Raw genomic sequence first — 24,577 nt, forward strand, 5'->3', positions numbered from 1 at the left:
GAGAGAGGAGCAGAGAGGGGAGGAGAGAGGAGCAGAGAGGAGCAGAGAGGAGGAGAGAGGGGAGGAGAGGAGCAGAGGGAGCAGAGAGGAGGAGAGAGGAGCAGAGAGGGGAGCAGAGAGGAGGAGAGAGGAGCAGAGAGGAGCAGAGGGGAGCAGAGAGGAGCAGAGAGGAGCAGAGAGAGGAGCAGAGAGGAGGAGAGAGGAGGAGAGAGGAGGAGAGAGGAGCAGAGAGGGGAGCAGAGAGGAGGAGAGAGGAGCAGAGAGGAGCAGAGAGGAGGAGAGAGGAGCAGAGAGGAGCAGAGAGGAGCAGAGAGGAGCAGAGAGGAGGAGAGAGGAGGAGAGGGGAGCAGAGAGGAGCAGAGAGAGGAGCAGAGAGGAGCGGGACCCACCTGGCGGGAGGCCGTATCTGCGCTCCAGGCCCGTGGGGTTGGACGGGGTCACGCAGTCCATGGTGACCTCCTTCCTCAGACACTGGTCGACGTCCACCGCGCTGAAGAACGCCACGGACTGGGGGAGGTCCTGCATGCCCAGCGCGTGGGCGAACATGCACCTGGGGGGGGGGGGGGGGGGGGCAGGGGGACAGGGTGAGGGCGCGTGGGCAAACATGCACCTGGGGGGGGGGGGGGGGGGGGGGCAGGGTGAGGGCGCATGGGCAAACATGCACCTGGGGGGGGGGGCAGGGGGACAGGGTGAGGGCGCGTGGGCGAACATGCACCTGGGGGGGGGGGGGGGGCAGGGGGACACGGTGTGGGCGAACATGCACCTGGGGGGGGGGGGGGGGGGGGGGGCAGGGGGACAGGGTGAGGGCGCGTGGGCAAACATGCACCTGGGGGGGGGGGGGGGGGGGGGGGCGGGCAGGGGGACAGGGTGAGGGCGCGTGGGCGAACATGCACCTGGGGGGGGGGGGGGGGGGGACAGGGTGAGGGCGTGTGGGCAAACATGCACCTGGGGGGGGGGGGGGGGGGTGAGGGGGCGTGGGCGAACATGCACCTGGGGGGGGGGGGGGGGGGGTGAGGGGGCGTGGGCGAACATGCACCTGGGGGGGGGGGACATCGGTCATGCATGTCATCATGGTCTCACATTGATGGATGAGCCGTGGTATCTGCAGGGGTATTAAATTCATAATTCTCAATTTTAAAGGCCTTGAAGGGTATTAAAAAAAAAATCTTGTATTGCACGGATGTGCACGCACGCAAAAATGAAACGTTATTATTTCATCTGATGCAGATTGCATGCACAAACATTGCAGTTGACCTTCCTTCTATTGTGCGCCAACAGGAGAGACCACAAGTGTCTCATTAAAGACAGAACCGTTATTGACCCACTGTGGGGTGGAGGGTGAATGTCATGCCAGTCTGATAAAGGGTCAATGGGAGGCATGTAGAATTGCACAAAAAGGAATTCATTATTCTGATGAGTATTGCACTTGGCTACTTGTTTACTTTTGCAGTGTTCAGATAACACTGAAATGCATGTTATGGATATGAAGCACTCAGGAATGGTTTGTTTAGTAGCAGGATACAAGTTTATACATTTATAACAAAATCATTTATTATTGCACTTTTCATTTACTGTTGTAGTGAAATGCAGCAGGAATGCTGCTTTGTGTTTGTTGAGCAGTGGGCTTTAAGTTCATACATTTATTTTAATAGAAGCCTTAATTGTAATTTGTCATTTTTGTATATATTTGGGGTTACACAGCAATACTTTCAAATTCAGCTGTATTTATAAATTCATACAGTTGAAATTAAGCATTACTAAATGCGTTTGAAATGGAATAAAAACAAAGTTACAACAAATTATAATTGTTTATATCTAGGTCCGAGGACGACCTAGATATATGCCTTATTTATCACATCTGTGACTATTATGGGCTATTTGAGTGATGGGGTACTACTGGCGGGACTGCCGATAAACAATGCGGCCCCCCAGATTGAGTGTGGACATTTAGTGGCCCTCACCATATACAAAGTTGCCCACCCCTGCTACAGAGGGTCCAATCTTTGGAATGCAGCTGATCCTATTCTGAGGAAATCTCCATCGCTGCTTATTTCTAAAGCAAACTACAGAAAAAATTCTCATATCCAAAAGTAGTAGATATAGATAAATAGGTCATACATGCAGGTGTGCATTTAGTTATGTGGGTGGATAGGTTTGTAGGCAGGTGGGTGGGTGGTTATGTATTATTATGTATACACTACAGTATATGCATGTAGGGCTGGGCGATATAACGATAACGATAAATATCGCGATATATTTTAATAATCGATATTGAATAAAAAATTGATTTTTTTTTTATTTTAACAATTTTTTTAATTTATCTTTTTTTTGTGACCTGCAACAGGGCAGTTTTAAAACAGTGGACAGACTTGTCTTTCTTGCCTGCAACTTAAAGTAATGGCTTTGCTTGTCCAAATGACAATACTGACCAAATTGAGATTTATTTTTCTCTTGTCCATTTATTTTGTTTGCTTTCTAATTTAAAATACAGTTTGAAACCGTCTGTACACAGTAGGCTATGTGTGCTAGCAGAGCTAGACTCCAGTCACGAGTCACGGTGCACATGTGCGGTGGTTTGTCCGCCAAAAAAGCGTCAAAAGATCGAAAATAAACTAGCAGAGCCAGAACTGTTCAACTCCCCTGGAGCCACAGCCAGCAGAGAAGCCGATTTACTTTAGCTTTTAAACCAGCTGCAGCCTGAGAACTGGAGTGTGAGGGGATGTAACACTAAAGATGGCGGCAACGACAAAGAATTGCTGCAAAATAAACATACATCTGTTATTTAAAAAAAAAAAAAAAAAAAAAAATGTACTTATAACAATTTTGATAATTATCGATAGAGAAATATGATAACATTATCATATCGTTATCGCGATATGATTTTTTGCCATATCGCCCAGCCCTATATGCATGTATGTACTGTGTATGTCTGTTTGTGTTAACACATATCTTTTGAATGTATTACTGGTATGTTTGATTTTACAAAACGGGGGGAAGTTCTCGATAAGCCTCTAGGCTTCTAAACTTCTCCTACACAATATGGTTATTATGTATTACATTTTTTTGACTTTTTGTTTAACTCTTTAATAAATAAAATACAATACGCGCGTACCAGGGGCGGACTGGGACACAAATTCAGCCCCGGGACATTCAGACGCACCGGCCCACACAACACCGGCCCACATACTAGTGTAATAGTGTGTAATAGTGTGTAATAGTGTGTAATAGTGTGCTAAAAAATCATCTGAATATTAGATGTGCTGTTTCCTGAGGAACATTGCCAAACTTCGCCCCCCCCGAAAACTCGGAAAAATCGGAAAACTCGGAAAAATCTAAAATCCGAAAAAGTTCAAAAACTCGGAAAAATTCGAAAACTCAGAAAATTCCGAAAAACTCCCCAAAAAATTTAAAAACTCGGAAAAGTCCGACCTTCAAATGGTCTATGTTGACCGCTCCCCCGATCATTAGGCCGGCCCACACACCAGCGGCCCACACACCAGCGGCCGTTATGAAACACTCGTCCAGTAGTTATGAAACACTCGTCCAGTAGTTATGAAACACTCGTCCAGTAGTTATGAAACACTCGTCCAGTAGTTATGAAACACTCGTCCAGTAGTTATGAAACACTCGTCCAGTAGTTATGAAACACTCGTCCAGTAGTTATGAAACACTCGTCCAGTAGTTATGAAACACTCGTCCAGTAGTTATGAAACACTCGTCCAGTAGTTATGAAACACTCGTCCAGTAGTTATGAAACACTCGTCCAGTAGTTATGAAACACTCGTCCAGTAGTTATGAAACACTCGTCCAGTAGTTATGAAACACTCGTCCAGTAGTTATGAAACACTCGTCCAGTAGTTATGAAACACTCGTCCAGTAGTTATGAAACACTCGTCCAGTAGTTATGAAACACTCGTCCAGTAGTTATGAAACACTCGTCCAGTATTAAACAACCCAAGGCTGTGGCTAAAAGCCGCGTACTACTGACCGCGTCAGCAGGTTGGTGATCTGCAGCGCCAGCGCGGCCCGGTGGCGGTCCTCGCTGCGCACCAGGTAGCGCACCTCGTCGTGGATGCTGATGCAGAAGCGTCCGTCGATGTCGTGCTCCTCCATTAACCACTTCATGGCCACCAGCATCAGGTGCAGGTAGTCGACCGCCGAGCTCTGCACCACCCAGTTCACCCGGCTGGTGATGAACTACAGGAACGGAACGGAATTAGGGGCTGTGGGACTTTTAATCGCATCGATTTAGATGAATTAACTACGGAAAGAATTAAAAGTAAAAAAAGAAAAATTATGCATGATTTTTCTTTATCGTGTAAAGAATGTTACCTTTCAAAGGAGACCAGACTTGTGCATGTGCTATACGTATAATCAATTGCAAATAACTTTTTTTCTTAGTCTGGTTTGTTCATAAAAAATTATAATAAGAGAAATTGAGATCAATCAAGAGGTTTTTTTCGACCCGAATGGTCAACTGTTCTGGAATGTACTTGAAAGTACTGCGTTTTACTTTTACCTCAAAAGTGCTTGAGTTTACAAAAGGTCCTTTGCGCTATATATATATTATTCCTAAAATTGCTGCACTTTGTTAAAAATTGCATTGATCTGTTGGTCTGTGTAGTAGCTAATACAGGATGTTGCTGCTTAAACGTATGTATAATATGTATATTCATTGATTCACCAAAATGCATTTGAATTGAAAACTTTGCTTTTCACATCAAATATTGATATGCGATTAAAATGTGATTACCGTAATTCCTCTAATAGTAACCGGGTCTCAAATACAAGCCGGGTCTCTATTAATGGCCGGGTGCGCTCTTGAGCTAAGCAATTATAAGCCGGCCTCCTAATACAAGCCGGGTTACTAATATACTGAGCTGCACACTGAGCTAGTTACTTGATTTCACTTTGAAAACGTTGAAATGACCAGTGACCACCTGTAATTGCACTGTTTACTACCGTATTTCATACAGTACTTGGTTTCAATAAATGAACCCAGTACATTTTACTGGGTTCAAACTGACACAAAATGTTGATTTATTCATTATGATCCGTTTGAAAATTTGAAATATAGGCCTCCCTCTTATACAGGCCTCCTCCTAATACAAGCCTGGTACCCGCTACAGTTGAAACAAATACAAGCCGGGGTTACTATTAGAGGAATTACGGTAATTTAGATTAATTAACTATAAAGTCTCGAATTAATTCGATACAAAATTTGAATAGAGTCCCACCACTAAATAGAATAGAAATACTTCACTACAAATCACTCACGGTGAACATTTAGACGGAACAAAGTCACGAATAAGAACAACAAAACAAATTGCCTATGAATAAAAATAGAATAAAATATACAGTAACAAATATACAGTAAGAATATACAGAAGTCTACAGTAAGTGTAATATTGCACAGTGTTGTTTCAAAAGTAAAAGTCCAGGAAGATGGTAACTGTCAGTCGTAATCATAAAACATTTAAAAATTAAAGATTATTATTTTTAAAAGATCCTGATTAAATGAGTATTTAAACAAATTAAATCAACTTTCTTTAATGAATATAACTCGTCAGTTTCGTCAACATTAATAATCCACTCAGGCTCACGGTTGGTATGAAAGTGACGCTGACGTCTTGATGGAGCGCCGAGCGGATGCAGACGGGCTACATCATTTATGATCAATGTTTTATTTACATTTTTATGACTAGTCATATTCTATAATGGTATAATACTATAATATTAGTGTAGCCTAATCTTTATCTGAAACTGTGAAGAAAAACCCCATTGGTTTAAACAGAATGAAAACGCATACAAATATAAATATAAACATGTATATAAGCAGCGGTCGGGTGGCGTAGCGGAGATTGCGCTCGTCACCAATGCAAGAGGCTGCGGTCTCGACTCCCGGAGTCAGCATTGCTTGAGGCTCGGGCTGATCGCTATACTAACCCGTTTGGCTGGTTTAGGGGGGGGTTGGGCGAGTCACGGGTGGGGATCTGGCGTTGTGGACAGCGACGCCTACAGGTCAGGTCTGGGCGCCTGCTCAGCGGAGGCAGGAAGTGGTGAAGGCAGTGTGCCCTCCCACGCGTTACGCTTCACCAATGAGAGTCCTCGCTGCCAGGTGAAAAAAGAGCCACTGGCTGTCGCCGCACGTGTCGGAGGAAGCATGCGGTGGACTTCAGGGTTCCCTTGTACCGAGTACCGACCGGTAGGAGGAACATGCGCACAACAACGACCAGGTAGGGGAGGGGGGGGGGGAGGGGAATTGGCACAACGACTAAATTGGGACGGGGAGAAAACAGAGAAAAATCGGAGAAAGAGAGGATTAAAAAAAAAATTATAATAAAAAAAAATAATGTATATCAAAAATTCTTCGAATGTTGATTTAGAATTTGAATGTCAACGTTATGATGAATGAAGCTTCGATCACATGAACTTACTGTGTAACGCCGCGTTCTCGGACGCTCTACCAGATGGACTCCCGTCTGCCCAGTATCTGCTTCTGACACTATAATGTGAACGGCCTACGATATATAATCAGTAGGGATGTCCGATATTATCGGCCTACCGATATTATCGGCCGATATCGGCATTCAAATGTGATATCGGAAAATATCGGTATCGGTTTTCAAATTTTTTCTTTTTACATTTCTATAACCTTTATTTACCCAGGCAAGCAAGTAAGAACAAATTCTGATTTTATTTATTGTCAAAAGTATGCATAATGTTGTGTTAATTCCACAACAAGAGATATGTAATGTTAATTACCTGAAATTATTCCATTTTTTGGGGGGGGGGAAACCCTGCATATATCGGTATCGGTTGATATCGGTATCGGAAATTAAGAGTTGGACAATATCGGTATATCGGTATCGGTAAAAAAGCCAATATCGAGCATCCCTAATAATGAGCGATGGGATATGTGGACTAATATAAACATAGCCGAGGTACAGTATATGCATCAAACACCTATTTTTGACTTTTCTACTGTACTATAATTGTATTGCCTGTATTATGTCTTCTACCATCACCCTGCCAATACCTGTACCTCCCTTTCCTCCCCCTCCTGCTACGATGTCTGAATGTCCCCAAGGGGATCAATAAAGGAATATCTTATCTTATGAATGTTAAATGGCTGCATTTATAATATAGCGGCTTTTATCCAAAGCGCTTTACAATTTGTTCCTCACATTTGACCCGTTCACTCACACATTCACACACCGACGGCGGACCTGCTCATCGAGAGCAATTAGGGGTTAAGTGTCTTGCTCAAGGACACATCGACACGCTGCCCGGGAGGAGCGGGAATCTGCTCTACCTCCTCCCAAGACACTGTGGCCCCTTTGTTTGTATTCCGCGATGTGGTCGTCACTAGGGCTGCAACTAATGACTATTTTGGTAGTCGACTAATCTGTCGATTATCTTTTCGATTAGTCGACTAATCGAAAACCAATTATATAAACAAAAAAAAACAAAAACAAAAAAAAAGGATATAATTTTTTTTTTTTTTTACTACCCATCTTTGTGAAAGTGGCTTCTCAGCTCTGGTCCAGCTGAAGACAGAGCAGAGGAACAGATTGGACATTGAGCTGCATGACCTCAGAGTTGCTTTGAGACTCTTGTCAGGACCAAACAACATCCCCAGTTATCCCATTAGTTCCCCCAAACTTACTGTCGGTCTGTTATGTTAAGCTAAGAAGTCTTCAGCTGGACCAGAGCTGAGAAGCCACTTTCACAAAGATAGGTAGTGCAAAAAAAAATAAAAAATAAAAAAAGAATTATAATATTATTATTATTTTTTTTTAATGACTAATCGACGCAACAATATCTCGTCGACGATTTTTCATAATCGACATCGTCGACTAATCGTTGCAGCCCTAGTCGTCACCACACTCACCTCAACCTTTTTTTTTTATATTCAATTTATTTCTGGGCTTTCTGCATTTGTCTCCCAATTTAGTCGTTATGCCAATTCCCTTCCTGGTCGTTGCGCGCATTGCCCCACTGTCGGCCTGGGGAGGGTGTAGAACTACCACACGGCTCCTCCGATACATGTGGAGTCAGCCAGCCGCTTCTTTTCACCCGACGCTATTTATCCCCCAGATCCCCTCCCTGCTGAACAGGCGCCCCGACCGACCAGTAGGAGTCGCTGTTTACAACGACCAGGACACACGCATACCCCGCCGGCTTCCCACCCGCTAACACTGCCAATCGTGTTAGTAGTAGTAGGGGCGGAGGTACCGCTGACAGCTGGATTCGATCCCAGAGTCTCTGCGGTGGTAGGCGAGTGCTTGGTCCTCTGCGCTACCCAGCCGCTAGGGTTGGGCATCGTTTGGATTTGAACGATTCCGATTCTCCATTTCGATTCCTGTTCTAAACGATTCTCGATTCCGATTCGTTGAGGTGCAGGTCAAAACAGGTCACAGCATATTTTGCAGGAGATTTTAATTTTTTTTTGAAAAATCTTAATTTTTTTTTTATACTACTCACATCGTCAGTTGACTTGATACAGTTTCATTTGGTTGCTGTACTGTAAATAGGGTATTAATTAACAAAGTTTAAAAAAAAAAATTAAAAAAAAACTTAATTTTTTTTTTAAGAATCGAAATGCAAATATGTTATGTCCAGAACCGGAAGTTAGGAACCGGTTCTCGGTGGCCCAACCCTGCCAGCCGCGCCCACTCTCTCTCACCTCGTTCTTGACGGTCTCGGGCTCCAGGGCGCGGCTGATCCGGCAGCCCAGCACCGGGGTGGCCGGCCGGGCAGAGTGGGCGATGCTCTCCAGCTTGTTGAACATCTCCGACTCGGTACCTCCGGACCACAGGCGCTGGCCGACCACGTCCCACTTCCTGTGTCTGGAGCTGGAGGGGAGGAGGGGGAGGGGTGGAGGAGGAAGACGGGAAGGATGAGGGGGAGAGAGGGGAGGAGGGGGAGGGAGGGAGGGGTGGAGGAGGAGAGACATGGAGGAAGACGGGAAGGATGAGGGTGAGAGAGATGGAGTTATGTGTGATTATGCCATTTCAACTCGTGAGACACTGAGGTTTACCCTCATTTACAGCGACGACGAGCTCACAGAACAAGACACAGTTTATCGGCGATTTCATACGTACAGTAAAGGCACGATAATAAATGAGAATAAACAATCAAAAGAAATCGGCTAAGACGGTTACGAGTCGACACGGTGGTCAGAGATCATACTTTTAGTTTTAAATGCAGCAAAAGAAGGAAGAACCTTCAGCCAGTTGGAGGGCGTGTGTAAAAATAAAATTAAAATTAAATTAAAAATAATCGACACATTGATACGCGTGTGCAAATCACGTGCGTGAATCTGCACAATCTCTCATCAATATTAACCGTAATCGCACTTTTCTTTCTACAAAATTCACTTTAGTGTTTGGGCTTAAAATGCATTTATTAAATTATTGCAGACTGAATCACGTCACATTTGTAAACCGATCACATTTTTTTTTAAATATCTCTTTTTTGGTGCTCTGAGCCTACGGCTAAAGAGTGAGAAGAACCAAACTGATTCTAGTTGGACTAACTCGTCCAACCCGTTTGACCCAGGTGTTCGTCGGGTGGTGTTCCACTGGAACCCCTGGTTCCCCACCTCTGGTTCCCCACCCCTGGTTCCCCACCTCTGCGAGAGCAGTCTGGCGATTAGGGGTGTGAAGGTACACGTATCCGTACCGAACCGTTTCAGTGTGTACCGCACCGTACCGAACGGCTGTGTACCGAACTAATACAACGGTATGTTAACCACTAACGACCGCCCACCAGGGGCTGATATAATCATTATTTTTTAAGTTGATTATTAATTTCAATATAGAATATTCGTCGACGGCCCTACGAGTACAATTAGTGACCGCACACTACATCACCCCTGAGTGGAACATGGAAAGCCAAACTTTCCCCCCACTGTACCGGAAACCCGTACCGAACCGTGACTTCAAAACAGAGTTTTTTTTTATTATTATTTTTTTTTTTAATTTTTGATAGCATTTCCAGCTTTTTCTGGCCACGCAGGACCTTCTGGCCACGCAGGACCTTCTGGCCACGCAGGACCTTCTGGCCACGCAGGACCTTCTGGCCACGCAGGACCGACAGAGGAGAGAGGGTGAAACGGGAGGAGAAGAGGGGAAGACATGCGGCACGTGGCCACCGGGTCGGGGAATCGAACCCGGGGGGGGGGAGACCGCTCCGCGACTCAGCGCGCTTTGTGGTGGTGTGCTACTGGAGCGCCCTCGTACCGTTACACCCCTACTCGTGATCCTCTAAGGTTCCTCACCTCCTCTCAGGTTCCTCTCCTCCTCTCAGGTTCCTCACCTCCTCTCAGGTTCCTCTCCTCCTCTCAGGTTCCTCTCAGGTTCCTCACCTCCTCTCAGGTTCCTCACCTCCTCTCAGGTTCCTCTCAGGTTCCTCACCTCCTCTCAGGTTCCTCAGCTCCTCTCAGGTTCCTCACCTCCTCTCAGGTTCCTCACCTCCTCTCAGGTTCCTCACCTCCTCTCAGGTTCCTCACCTCCTCTCAGGTTCCTCTCCTCCTCTCAGGTTCCTCACCTCCTCTCAGGTTCCTCTCCTCCTCTCAGGTTCCTCACCTCCTCTCAGGTTCCTCACCTCCTCTCAGGTTCCTCTCCTCCTCTCAGGTTCCTCACCTCCTCTCAGGTTCCTCACCTCCTCTCAGGTTCCTCTCCTCCTCTCAGCTCCTCTCAGGTTCCTCACCTCCTCTCAGGTTCCTCACCTCCTCTCAGGTTCCTCTCAGGTTCCTCACCTCCTCTCAGGTTCCTCACCTCCTCTCAGGTTCCTCTCCTCCTCTCAGGTTCCTCTCCTCCTCTAAGGTTCCTCACCTCCTCTCAGGTTCCTCACCTCCTCTCAGGTTCCTCACCTCCTCTCAGGTTCCTCACCTCCTCTCAGGTTCCTCTCCTCCTCTCAGGTTCCTCTCAGGTTCCTCACCTCCTCTCAGGTTCCTCACCTCCTCTAAGGTTCCTCTCCTCCTCTAAGGTTCCTCAGCTCCTCTCAGGTTCCTCACCTCCTCTCAGGTTCCTCACCTCCTCTCAGGTTCCTCTCAGGTTCCTCACCTCCTCTAAGGTTCCTCACCTCCTCTCAGGTTCCTCTCAGGTTCCTCACCTCCTCTCAGGTTCCTCTCCTCCTCTCAGGTTCCTCTCCTCCTCTCAGGTTCCTCACCTCCTCTCAGGTTCCTCACCTCCTCTCAGGTTCCTCACCTCCTCTCAGGTTCCTCACCTCCTCTCAGGTTCCTCACCTCCTCTCAGGTTCCTCACCTCCTCTCAGGTTCCTCACCTCCTCTCAGGTTCCTCACCTCCTCTCAGGTTCCTCAGCTCCTCTAAGGTTCCTCACCTCCTCTAAGGTTCCTCACCTCTGGGAGAAGGTTCCTCAACTCCTCTCAGGTTCCTCAACTCCTCTCAGGTTCCTCACCTCCTCTCAGGTTCCTCACCTCCTCTAAGGTTCCTCAGCTCCTCTCAGGTTCCTCAGCTCCTCTCAGGTTCCTCAGCTCCTCTCAGGTTCCTCACCTCCTCTAAGGTTCCTCAGCTCCTCTCAGGTTCCTCAGCTCCTCTCAGGTTCCTCAGCTCCTCTCAGGTTCCTCACCTCTGGGAGATCAGTCTGGAGATCCTCCTCAGCTCCTGCAGAGAGACGCTCCCGTCCTCCTCGTCCTCCTCCACCTCCAGACCCAGCTCCTGGACCAGCCACTCCCCCTCCTCCGACAGCCGATACCTGGAGGAACACGGCCATCAGTGAGGCTCATTACCTGGAGGAACACGGCCATCAGTGAGGCTCATTACCTGGAGGAACACGGCCATCAGTGAGGCTCATTACCTGGAGGAACACGGCCATCAGTGAGGCTCATTACCTGGAGGAACACGGCCATCAGTGAGGCTCATTACCTGGAGGAACCCTGCCATCAGTGAGGCTCATTACCTGGAGGAACACGGCCATCAGTGAGGCTCATTACCTGGGAGGAACACGGCCATCAGTGAGGCTCATTACCTGGGAGGAACACGGCCATCAGTGAGGCTCATTACCTGGGAGGAACACGGCCATCAGTGAGGCTCATTACCTGGAGGAACACGGCCATCAGTGAGGCTCATTACCTGGAGGAACCCTTGTGCGCGTCCCCTTGGTGAGGGCGTACAGTACAGCTCACCTGCGCGTCCCCTTGGTGAGGGCGTACAGTACAGCTCACCTGCGCGTCCCCTTGGTGAGGGCGTACATCTGCCGCGCCTGGCTGGCGGCCTCCGGCTGGCCGAGGCGGTGGTTGAACTGCATCAGCAGCCGCTCGGCGAAGGGCCGCCCCGCGCCGTAGATGCGTCCGTAGTTGAAGACCTTGGCGTGGTCGCGGCTGATGCCCACGGTGTCGGCGGTGCGGCTGTGCAGGTCGGTGCCCTGGCTCTTCTTGCCCTGCAGGGTCATCCAGCCGAACGCCGTGCAGCCTGGTGGCGGCGGTGTCACATTTTTTATTTCAATTTTTCTCAATTTCAACCTTTATTTAAAAAAAAAAATCGTAAAAAAAGCATCCGAGGTTTCCTTCATTTACAGAAACGACGATTGTACAAAATGTAAACGGTACATAATACAAACAATATTCACAGAAAGTTAAACGCCAGAGTAAACATTTTAAACGTTTAAAATAATTTTTAAATATCAGCTAAAACTAGGGATGTCCCGATCACATTTTTTTGCTCCCGATCCGATCATGTGATTTTGAGTATCTACCGATCAGCGTTTCCGTTAGCCGGTAATTACCGGTATTTGACCGGCAAAATCTGTTGAAGTCCGACATATTTAATCTCTCCGGTCTTAATGTCCGGTGAAAATAATTCCCTGAGTCTAAGCACAATTTGATTATTTGAATTGTATTAAAATAGGCTAAAATTAAATAGCCTATGCGATGAACGAAACAATCATTACATGATTTGTTTCATCGTTGCTTCTAATAATGACAACGACGTTGTCAGCGAGAGCTTAGTGCTGGGTGTGCGAACTTTTGTGAAGCTGCAGAGCCAGAGCAACAGCAGCACAATGCAGTACTCCAGCAGTACTCCAATTCAGCCATTTTCAATTCAATGTTGGGTGGGGGGCGCTGTTGTGCGGTTCCCAGAAAAGAGCCAATAACAGCTGAATCTGCTGCTCTGCAGCGCCATACTCTCGCAAATAAGTCATTGGGAGGTGGAGAGAGAGAGAGTCGTCACGCAGACCCACGATAATGTTGCCGTCTCTCTCTGCCAAATTTCTCAGTTCTTCGCTTGATATAATTAATACAAATGTCCAATATAACGGAATTCGTTAGCTCATAAAAATGTGATTATAACAGACTGTTGTTTATTAATGTCGGGCGTCTGCCCACAGACACCTATTTGATTTAAAGTCGGCAGCAGCACGAGTCTCTGGACTTATTTTATTTGGAATATAATGACTTTATACGCAAAAGTAGCCTAGTTTTAAGTAAAAATATTATAAATCTACATGCCTTGATGATGTCATTCTTTTGTTTTGTTGTCATTCTTTTGCCTATCAATTGTTTTTAAGCTCAATAAACTCTGACCGGAATGTCTCTCATTTGACCGGTAGATTGAAATCTACCGGACACTGAGGCCGGCAACAATTTTTTCTAACGGAAACCCTGCTACCGATACCGATCTTTCCTGATGCGATCAATTTTTTTTTTTAATTATTATTATTTTTTTTAATCCCAACTTCTCACATTACATTCACCCTGAATGTTGACGTTATCCAGGTGAAAAGTCAACTTCATTCAAGCGAGGCATTGCAATCCTTGACATAAATCATTTGATGTATAATTAAATCAAAGGAAATGCGTTTGGGTCTGAGAGTGTGGCGGGTCTGCTGTTCTGCAGCTGAATACTATTGGTTTGTTTTGGCAAAATTCTTCTGCTCTGTGTGACAATAAATAAATGAATGATGATATGCAATTTAAAACCAAAACGAAGGCCTCAGTATGAGTTTAAGACGTGAACATGGTCATGTTTGTTGAATAAAAAAATTTAAGTAAAAAAATTAAATAAATAAAAAAATAAATCCAGTTAAAAAAAAAAAAAAATTGCCGATCCCGATCTTCGGAAAATCACGTGATCGGCCCCGATCCCGATCACGTGATCGGATCGGGACATCCCTAGCTAAAACAGTTACAGGTAGTCACACAATGGTCTGAAATCACACGTTTAAACAGACCGAGGGAAGGGAGAGAACCTGCAACTTCAGAGAGAGTTGAAGGACATTCCATGAGTTACATACAATAATACATGAAAGAAAATATGATTCGAGAGATATATTAGTACATTTACTGTTCAAAAAGCTAAGAAAGGGATAACAATTTGGTGTGTCTCTATTATTGGGGTTAACTTGTGGACCAATGCTTATTATACAGTTAAGAATGAGTCATTCGCTTTTGGTTTTTAAAGAAAATGGTTTGTAAAGCTATTTTTGAACGATTACAAATGTGAATAATAATTGTTTTGCTATTTTCTTTTAGAATACTGTTTGCGTCTTAATTTTGTTAAGAATATAGGACAGGCATGTATAAGCATTATGCTTCAGTCTGTACCTTTTCAGTCACTGTAAAATCAAATGTTGTTAAATGATTGTGCATATTGTATTGTGTGAGATGATGACTGAATAAACTACTGCTACTACTAATACTACATGGTAAAGAAATGGTAAATTAATGGTGAACGGTGCATTTATGCAGCAGCTTTTATCCCTTTATTACAATTTGTTCCTTACATTTTACCCGTTCACTCACGACTGTGGCTCAGGAGGAAGAGCGGTCGCCTGGTAATCGGAAGGTTCCCGGTTCGATTCCCGCTCCTCCCTGGGCAGTGAATGTGAGTGATTGGTTAAAGTGTGAGGAACAAATTGTAAAGCGCCTTGGATAAAAGCTGCTATATAAATGCAGTACATTTACCATTTAACATTTATTCACACACCATGCGAGGTGCCCAACCTGCTCATCGGGAGCAGTTAGAAGGTTTAAGTGTCTTGCTCAGGGACACTTCGACACGCTGCCCGGGAATCGAACCGGGAACCTCCGGATAAACCAGACGACCGCTCTACCTCCTGAGCCACTGGCGCGAGGCGGACGAGAGTTCCTACTCGGTTGATAAAAAAAAAAAAAAAAAAAAAAAAAAATTAAAAGCAGCACTTGCTACCAAATTGGAAATGTCAAGAACGGAAAGAAGTTTAAGAGCACAATCTTAAAAAAAAATTTTAGATTGAAAAGCCCCTGCCTACTTTGGATCTCAAGTTGCATATTGTAGCTGCGCAGCTCGCGCTCCGTCTGATGGGAGCGCTGGACCAGAGTTCTGTTCAGCTTCTAACTTAGCAATGACCTTTGACCTCAGGCTAGCAATCAGCTGTCGAAGTTCAAGTGCTTTTTTTATTTAACTGTTGCAACCCTGGCTCAGAGGACGGACATCATTGAGGGATACGCGAGGGTAACCATTAGGGCTGCACGATTAATAAATTTAAAAAAAAACGTATGCGATCTAATTTCAAAATTATGACGATTTTTATTTGCAATTTCTTTTTTAATTAAAAAAAAATTACTTTTTAAATGATGACGATTCTGACTAGAGTTATTTTGTATGTTACAAGAGACTTTTAAGTTTAAGTCGAGCACTTTCATATATGTTATGGTTAAGTTTAAGTCGAGCACTTTGATATAATATATCTGTTTAAGAAAAGAGTGCAATAAATGATTTAATTGAAAAAACAAGAATCGCGCGAGAGAATCGTGATCTCAATTCTTGCCCCCCGTGGTGATTCCTGTGGGACACACGTCTCACCGTGGATGCCGGCGAAGTGGGCCTCTCCCAGCACCGCGGCGATCCACAGCTCCTGCGAGTCCACGTCCGCCCCCACCATGTGGTATCCAGGAGGGACCTGCACCATGGCTTTCAGCTCGCTGCCCACCCTGTCCCGCTGTGGGGGGGGGGGGGGGGGGGGGGGGCGCACACACACACACACACACACACACACACACACACACACACACACGTTTGCTTATGTGAAATATGGGGACATTACATAGACCATGGGGCACCGTGCTTGTTCCACACTGGGGGCCGCGCCTCCCTCGCTGCCAGCCTTAAAGCTTTTATTTTATTTGAAATGTTTTTTTATGTTTTAAATTTTTTTTTTTTTTGTATTCTTATCTTTTTATTTTATTCATTTGAATGTTTTCTTGTTTTAAACCTTTTTTATTTTTAATTTAATGAAATTTCCCTTCTGCTGTGAAGCACCTGAGAGCTCACTGGGTTTAAAGTGTGCTATATAAATGAAATCTATTATTATTATTACTTACATGCATTCTGTAACTAACCCCAATCTTAACCATAACCTAATTTGTGTTATGGGGACACCCACATTTGTCCCCATAATGTTTTTGGTATACCCATTGTGTGAGTGTGTAAACAGGTCAGTGTCCCCTGTAACTAACTAACACGCACACGCCTCACAGTGCTCAATTCTGATTTATTGTTCAGATCTGATAAAAAAAAATTGTCTGGCTGTTCACATTATTTGTTAATATTGTGGCCAACATCAGATTCCAGTGTGAACCGGTCACTGCTCCTGGACCGACCCCGCATGGGCAAATTAACAACAAAGAAGGACGTAGAGAATTGTGTGACAAACGTCAATCTAGACTAGTGACGTAAAAGTTGCATTGCAGGAAAATCTGACCCGTGTCTGATTTAGGACCACATTATGAAAGTGGCCCCGAATCAGAATTGAAAAGATCAGATTCCATGTGATTTGTGTTGTTCACACTGTCGTGAAAGAATCAGATCTGAGTCAGACTCACATTATGAGCAAATAAATCTGATTTGGGCCACTTTTGCCTACAGTGTGAACGCAGCCCTTGGCCATGACCCTTCTGGGCTGTTGGCTTAGGAAATGTACTTAATACTTTAAATTTTTTAACCGCTTAACCTGCAATGAGTCTCCCTGGCCATTTTAGTTTTAGTTTTTGAGGACTGCATACTTTTCTTGCAAACCAAAACAACATACTTTATACTTATAGCACATGCATGAGCCTGGTCTTGTTTGAAAGATGACATTCTGAAGTTTATGATTCCAGAAAGAAAATTCAATTTTAGTGCTAACGTAATAGAGTAACATAGGTCTGAACTTGAGTTGTAGTTGTTTCTGTAGTAGTTAGTAGTCCAGAGGTAGTATTTCCCCAGAAGGTGGTATGGCTTACAAATCCAGACGGACACATAGCCTGAAGCCTTATGTAGTACATATCCAAATGTCATAAAGATCCATTCAGAAATTAGTGATTTTGGTAAACTGTGTACAAAAGAAAAACGGAGTTTTCTCATAGACTTAAATTCATTCAGCTGTTTTTCTCTTCCTGTTTTCGCTCGTTAAGTTTTTCACCAGATCCCTGATTCATACATCCCCAGCTGGGGTATCAATGGAAAGCCACACTCATTGGCTACAACCCTCCACTATCATTTTCGAGATCGGATCTAGATTGGCGGAACTAGAGCCCCAATAGTCGGGAGTGGTATTTTGCGCAATACCGTGTACTTTGCACAAGCCTCAAATACCAGCATGTAACTCGAGAACCGCTGAACGGATTTTGTTGGATTTCATCGCTATCGACAGGCAACAAATAAGCCTTCAATTCGATACCCGAGCCACTAGGGGTCACCAAAGTGACAGTGGGCAAATCGTCCTAAAAAGGGCCCACATGTGGGTCGTTGCATGTTATATTTTTATTGTATTCAAAATATATATATTTTTTTATTATAAACAAGACAAAAATACAGGACAAAAAACACAGCTGAACCCCCTCCCTTCCCTAATTATATTCCAAATTGACATACACATAAACATTCAACAACCAAAATACAGCAAAATGAACCATAAGAAATCAAAAAAAAAAAGAAAAAAACTCTTCGGCCTCTCCACCTTCCTCTTTCCCATCCCTAACCTCTCACCTCTCTTTCCTTCACACTCTCACACCTTTCAAGAAACCCATAAATGTCGCCCACGTCCTCTCAAATTGCTCCGCTTTTCCCTTCTGTATGTAGGTTAGCCTTTCCATCGCCAAATTCTCTGACACTTCCTTTAACCATTGTTTTTTAGATCCTGGTCTCTGCATCTCCTTCCAGTTTAGAGTGACCACTCTTGGCTTGTAACAGACAAGAACATTTATCAATTTCCTCTTCCTAGTGTTAGCCGGAAGGTTCTCTGGGTACATGTGTAGTAAACATAACTTAGGGTCGATCTGGACTTCTATCTCCGTCCGCTCTGAGATGAGCTGCAGAATCTCTTTCCAATACTCCTGCATCTTCTCACATACAGTGGTACAGGGTCCCCACCTCTACCCCACACCTCGTACACTCATCTGGTATCATGGGATCAAACCTGTGTCATTTCTCTGGTGTCATGGTCACTCTATGGACCCATTTGAAATGTACTTTACTATCACACTACAGTGCGATAGTAAAGGGTTAACCTTCTGTAGTGTGGTAGTGAAAGGGTTAACCATTTGTCGTGTGGCAGTGAAACTTTAAAGGGTTAACCTTCTGTAATGTCGCAGTGCAAGGGTTAACCATTTGATAGTGTGGTAGTGAAAGGGTTAATACTTTATGTGTTCAATGAGCCAAGGCGTCTCACCCGTGCGTTGCTAGCGGTCAGCCATGTTGGCTCCACAGCCCCGTCTCACCCGTGCGTTGCTAGCAGTCAGCCATGTTGGCTCCACAGCCCCGTCTCACCCGTGCGTTGCTAGCAGTCAGCCATGTTGGCTCCACAGCCCCGTCTCACCCGTGCGTTGCTAGCAGTCAGCCATGTTGGCTCCACAGCCCTGTCTCACCCGTGCGTTGCTAGCAGTCAGCCATGTTGGCTCCACAGCCCTGTCTCACCCGTGCGTTGCTAGCAGTCAGCCATGTTGGCTCCACAGCCCTTCGCGTGACCGTTCCCGCTGTGATGACCTGGGGCAAGATGGCGCCGTACTGCCCTTCTTCATCATAGTGTTCGTGCCTACGAGAGACGGGGACGACTGTTGTTTAGCATGACATTGGCACAGGAAGTCCTTCATTCCGACAGACGTTACGACGCATCACTGAGCCTCACTGCAGCACTGAGCACAGGGTGACAGTTACCATCTTCCTGGACTCTTACTTTTAAAACGGCACTATTCAATATTACACTTACTGTACACTATTCTTACTGTATATTTTATACTAGACTGTATATACATAACATACGAAATGTGAATCCCGGTCCGTACTCTATTATTATTATCTTATTCTTAGGACTATTCTATTCTTAGACAATTTGTTTTGTTATTCTTATTCGTGAGTTTGTTCCGTCTAAATGTTCACCGTGAGCGATCTGTAGTGTCAAATTTCCCTCGGGATGATTAGAGTGTTTCTATTCTATTCTATATCGTGTCCTCCATGGATCTCTGGTGGAGGAGGAATACGGGATCGACTGCCCTCAGGGAAGAGGCAGTTGTTGTGATTGGACGATCAGGAATAGAGGGGCGGGGTTTGAGATGGGTCACCTGATGTGATTGGAGGATCAGGAATAGAGGGGCGGGGTTTGAGACGGGTCACCTGATGTGATTGGATGGACTAACCTGCTGACGGCGCGAGGAAGTTCTCCCTTCCGCAGCCACACCACCTTCTGAGAGCTGTGGAGGCCAAGAGACACGGTCAGCGTCTGGCTAATGACACTTTACACAGCTTCACAGAAACCAACGAGATACAGTCAGGTGCATGAATATAAATATCAACACAAATTTACTTTTTTTTTTTTATTATTTTTTAAACAAACATATAAACAAACATGACAACACACGATAAGATATACAAGCATTAATTACAGTGCATATCCAATGAAATTACCATTTAGTCAAATGTCTTATACGGGATATACCCCTAATACCTGTTATCTAAAAACCTACACACATATGCTCCAGCTCGTACCCCCCCCTCCCGGACCCCCCATTGGATAATCCAACCAGTATAACTTGTTCCTAACCAGACACTTCCATTATATGCTAGCTTTTATTCTCTCCACCACTTCTAACCACATTGTCATTTTGGATTCATTGAGACCCAAAATTCTTGCTGTAGATATTTCTAGATAAATCACATCGAGATATGTAAGAGTCCAGACCTTCCGGCACATTTTTTCCGGTTGAAACCATCGTGATGCTATCAGCTTTTTAGCCACTGTGATACCGGATAAAACCAATCTCTTTAGCTGTGGAGGTACTGCATGTTCAAAGACATCATTCAGCAGTAATACAGAGGGGTGTACAGGTATATCCAGAGTTAAGAGATTTGATAATTGCTGGGTCACTTCTTTCCAAAATATCTTAACTGGTGGGCAGTCCCAGTACATGTGCATAAATGTCCCTTCGTCCCCATTTGTACATAGGGAGCATTTGGAGTCTTGTTTAAGACCCATTTTGTTCAGTCTTATAGGAGTTAAGTATGTCCTGTGAATATAGTTAAGATTGATTTGTTGATGGTCCGGGTTCCTTGATGCAAGTCGTACATTTGCCCAGGCCTCTTGCCAGTCAAAGTCTATCTCCAGGTCTGGTATATCCCTCCTCCAGACTGAGTCTAGATGGAGGGTTTCATACGAGGACGTTAGTAATTGATGATAAAAATCTGAAACGAAACCTCTCGATGTCTCTCTTTCATAGAAAAATTTGTGGTATCTGTGGTGTACAATTGGTATCCTTAATGGAACACTGTGAGCCTTCAAACATGCCAATAACTGTGCGTAAAAATAATATGTGGACTTGGTGAGATAATTTTTTTTGCGTATTTCATTGAAACTACAAAAACCCTGTTTGTTGAAAACGTCTCCTAATGAGTGTATGCCTTGCTTTTCCCATCCTGTTTTTCTGTGTTTTTTCTCCCATCCCAATTTAGTCGTCGTGCCAATTCTCCCTCCCCTGTCCTGATCGTCATGATGCGGAGTCAGCCAGCCACTTCTTTTCACCTGCCAGAGCGGACTCTCATTGGCGAGGTGTAGGAGGCTCACACTGCCCCCCGCCATTTCCTGTCCTTGCTGAGCAGGCGCCCTGACCGACCTGTAGGAGTCGCTAACCTCAAGCTCAGGGGGGGGCCGCGCCTTTGCTGTCGCAGCCCCTGAACTGTGGAACAGCATCCCCACCTCCATTAGGCTCCTTGCCCCCTCGATAGATGCCTTCAAATCTAGGCTCAAAACCCACTTCTACCTACTAGCCCTTCCCGCTCACTGACTCATGCCCTGTTTTCCTGTGTGCTGCCCGTGTGCCCTCCCGTAAAACAGAGTGTGATTGTTGTCAATATGTATCTATGGGGCGGTCAGGTGGCGTAGCGGAGATTGCGCTCGTCACCAATGCAAGAGGCTGCGGTCTCGACTCCCGGAGAGTCGGCATTGCTTGGGGCTCGGAGCTGATCGCTATACAAACCCGTTTGGCTGGGTTAGGGGGGGAGGGCGAGTCACGGGTGGGGATCTGGCGTTGTGGACAGCGACGCCTACAGGTCAGGTCTGGGCGCCTGCTCAGCAGAGGCAGGACCTGATGAAGGCAGCGTGACCTCCCACGCGTTACGCTTCACCAATGAGAGTCCTCGCTGCCAGGTGAGAAGAGAGGTGAGAAGAGAGCCACTGGCTGTCGCCACACGTATCGGAGGAAGCGTGCGATTGATTCAGGGTTCCCTTGTACCGACCCGTAGGAGAACATGCGCACAACAACCAGGTAGGGGAGGGGGGGAATTGGCACAACGACTAAATTGGGACGGGGAGAAAAAAAATAACAATAATAATATGTATCTATGTGTATCTACCCTCTGTCCAGCACTTGGTTGACACGTGTCATGTTAAATGTGCTATATAAATAAATCTGATTGATTGATTGATTGATTGAAACAGTACTGTATATTTGTATATCTTGTATGTCATAAATGTAACAGTACTGTATATCTGTATGTCATAAATGTAACAGTACTGTATATCTGTATGTCGTAAATGTAACAGGGCTACTAAGGATTTGGATAGTCGACTATGATTGGACGAAATTTGCCGCTAGTCGACTATCAGTCGACCATAAAATAAAAAAATAAAATAAGTATAATATTATTTTTTATATCATTCCATTTGGGCTGTGGGGGGTGAAGCTTAATGTCTGAAGGAGTCGACTGAAGGCTTCTTGTCCACTGTAAAAGCATGCAATTGGTCCACTGATGGATACATCTTGATATTTGTCTAGTCTAGTGCAGTGGTTCTCAACCTGTGGTACGAGTACCACTAGTGGTACTTGGTGGTACTGCTGGTGGTACTTGAAAAAAAATCGCAGTCAGGCCACTGAACTTAGAAGCAGCCAGGCCAGTGTTTCTAGTTGTGGCGGTGCGATAGTTAGAGAACCTAGGTGGGGAACAACCAGGAGATCACTGTGACAGAGAGTATTGCAGTCTAAACAGTCATAAATCTTTTATCCAACTTCAGCCCTGATCATAACCATTTTTATTTTTAGATTTTTTGTAATGTCAGATAAAAAATGAAATACTCTGAAAAGAGTCGTTGTTAAATCTGACATTACAAAAAACAAAAAATCCATCAAAATCTGTGTTGTTGCTAAGTATTGACACATGCCTAGCCTGTAATAATACCCCCCAGAAAAATGTACTTTGCATTTGATATATTGAAAATATTTTACTTTTTGTGTGTTCTTTTAACAATAATTTGTGATGCCATCACACAAACTGGCATTTAAAGGGTTACAATTCAAAAATGTATTGAATATGTGTTTTCTTTTTACAATAATTTGTGATGCCCATCACAAACACTGGCATTTAAAGGGTACATTTAAAAAGATTCCTGCACCAGAATGCAGGAATTTAAGTCTTCGTAACAAACGGAACCGGTTTTCGGTGCCCAACCCTAGTTGTCAATGGACAACAACATGCTGTGTGTGTGTGTGTGTGTGTGTGTGTGTGTGTGTGTGTGTGTGTGTGTGTGTGTGTGAGAATGTGAAGGACAATTGCTTGCTGTGTGAGAGCGAGAGAGAGAGAGAATTAAGTACATTTGCTGAAATACAGTTGTTCTTAATTTTGCTATGTGAGACTTGCTATGTGAGAATGTTAGTTATTATGTTCTCAATGCCCCTTGCATTGTATGAGTTGTGTGGAAGCGTTTGCTAGTTCTAGTGCTACCCCTTTGTACATTGTGGCTGTGTCTGACAAAAGTTAACAATAAATAATGCTATTAGGAATACATTTGCCTCCTGCGTGAACTGTGCATAGCTGAATAGACTGTATTTCAACGTCGGTCATATGGTGGTACTTGGAGAGCCAGCTACGTTCTCAGGTGGTACTTGGTGTAAAAAGGTTGAGAACCACTGGTCTAGTGTGTTCATTAGATGGGTGAAATCCTCTTTCAGTGCCTCTGTGCCTGTTTTCTTAGGCAGTTAGCCTCTGGTATGCGTGCCATTAGCGTTAGCCACGCTTCTAGGCCTCTTTTCTTTTGGAAAGAATGATTTAAAAAACAAAATGTATACGTAAAAAAAAAAAAAACTATTTATTCGACTAAGAGGTTGGCAGTCGACTATGGCTCCTTTCGACCGATTAGTCGACTAATTGACTAATAGGGGTCAGCCCTACAGTACTGTATATCTGTATGTCATAAATGTAACAGTACTGTATATCTGTATGTCGTAAATGTCATGATGTATATCTGTATGTTGTGTATGTCATAAATGTCACTATGAATTGAAAATGGGGGACCCTGATGTAAACAAGACGAAAGTCTTTCTCTGGTCTGCATCCTCTTAACACTTGTGTGTATTGAGCCGTACTGTATTGTACCCATTCTGCAATCTGTTAATAAAGTTTTCAAATCAATCAATTAGGCTGACCCTGGAACAGCTGAGCAGCCAATTGTCCAATTACTTTTGGTCCCTTAACCCTTTCACTACCACACTACAGAAGGTTAACCCTTTGATATCACACTACCGACGGTTAGTGAAAGGGTTAAAGCTGAAAGTTTGCACTTAAAGCACATCTTTCATTGTTTCATTTCAAGCCCATTGTGGTGCAGAGCCAGTAAATGATGACAATTGTGTCGATGTCCAAATATGTACTGTAACTTTATCATCACATTGCGTGATCCGACGCGTTTTGGTTTTTACCCGACGCGTTTATGGGCGTTCCTCCAGAAGGCGATCATCGTGTTGATCTCCAGGGCGCGCGTGGCGTTGGCGCCCCCCCGCCCCGCCCTCAGGGTGCCGTCCTCCATCTTGGACAGGAAGTCTTTGGAGAAGGGACTGCCCACGTTGTTGTCGTTCCCGTCCTGCGATTAAGTCGCAAGTTTCTTTTATTAGTCGTCGTACAAAAGTACAGAATGTTCCGTTATGCTCCCGAGAGGGTGCTAGATAAAAATAGATAAAAGTATCAAATAGAAAGTCAAAAGTACGTAAAAACAAAGTGTAAACAAAAGTGTTCAATGTACATATATACAATACAGAGTAGAAATTTCTTTTAACTGAGTTACAATATAAAGTACAATGCAGAAATGGGATGCGGTACAACTTAGGGTA

At 44.7% G+C, this 24,577-nt stretch overlaps 1 protein-coding gene across 1 annotated transcript in view; it reads right to left on the reverse strand.

Moving 5' to 3' along the window:
- The window catches only part of polg (polymerase (DNA directed), gamma), a 78,045-nt gene that overhangs the window by 19,923 nt on the left and 33,545 nt on the right, over positions 1-24,577 (reverse strand). Inside the window, exons 13-21 of the mRNA XM_084334490.1 lie at positions 24,170-24,330; positions 19,622-19,675; positions 18,903-19,020; positions 15,813-15,948; positions 12,194-12,440; positions 11,599-11,724; positions 8,690-8,858; positions 3,989-4,197; positions 390-550 (exon numbers count right to left, since the gene is read on the reverse strand). Coding sequence (XP_084190616.1) covers positions 390-550; positions 3,989-4,197; positions 8,690-8,858; positions 11,599-11,724; positions 12,194-12,440; positions 15,813-15,948; positions 18,903-19,020; positions 19,622-19,675; positions 24,170-24,330 — 1,381 coding nt within the window. The remainder of the gene's footprint in view (positions 1-389; positions 551-3,988; positions 4,198-8,689; positions 8,859-11,598; positions 11,725-12,193; positions 12,441-15,812; positions 15,949-18,902; positions 19,021-19,621; positions 19,676-24,169; positions 24,331-24,577) is intronic.

This window comes from Notolepis coatsorum, assembly GCF_963971535.1.
Source record: "Notolepis coatsorum genome assembly, chromosome: 18".
Lineage (NCBI taxonomy): Eukaryota > Metazoa > Chordata > Actinopteri > Aulopiformes > Paralepididae > Notolepis > Notolepis coatsorum.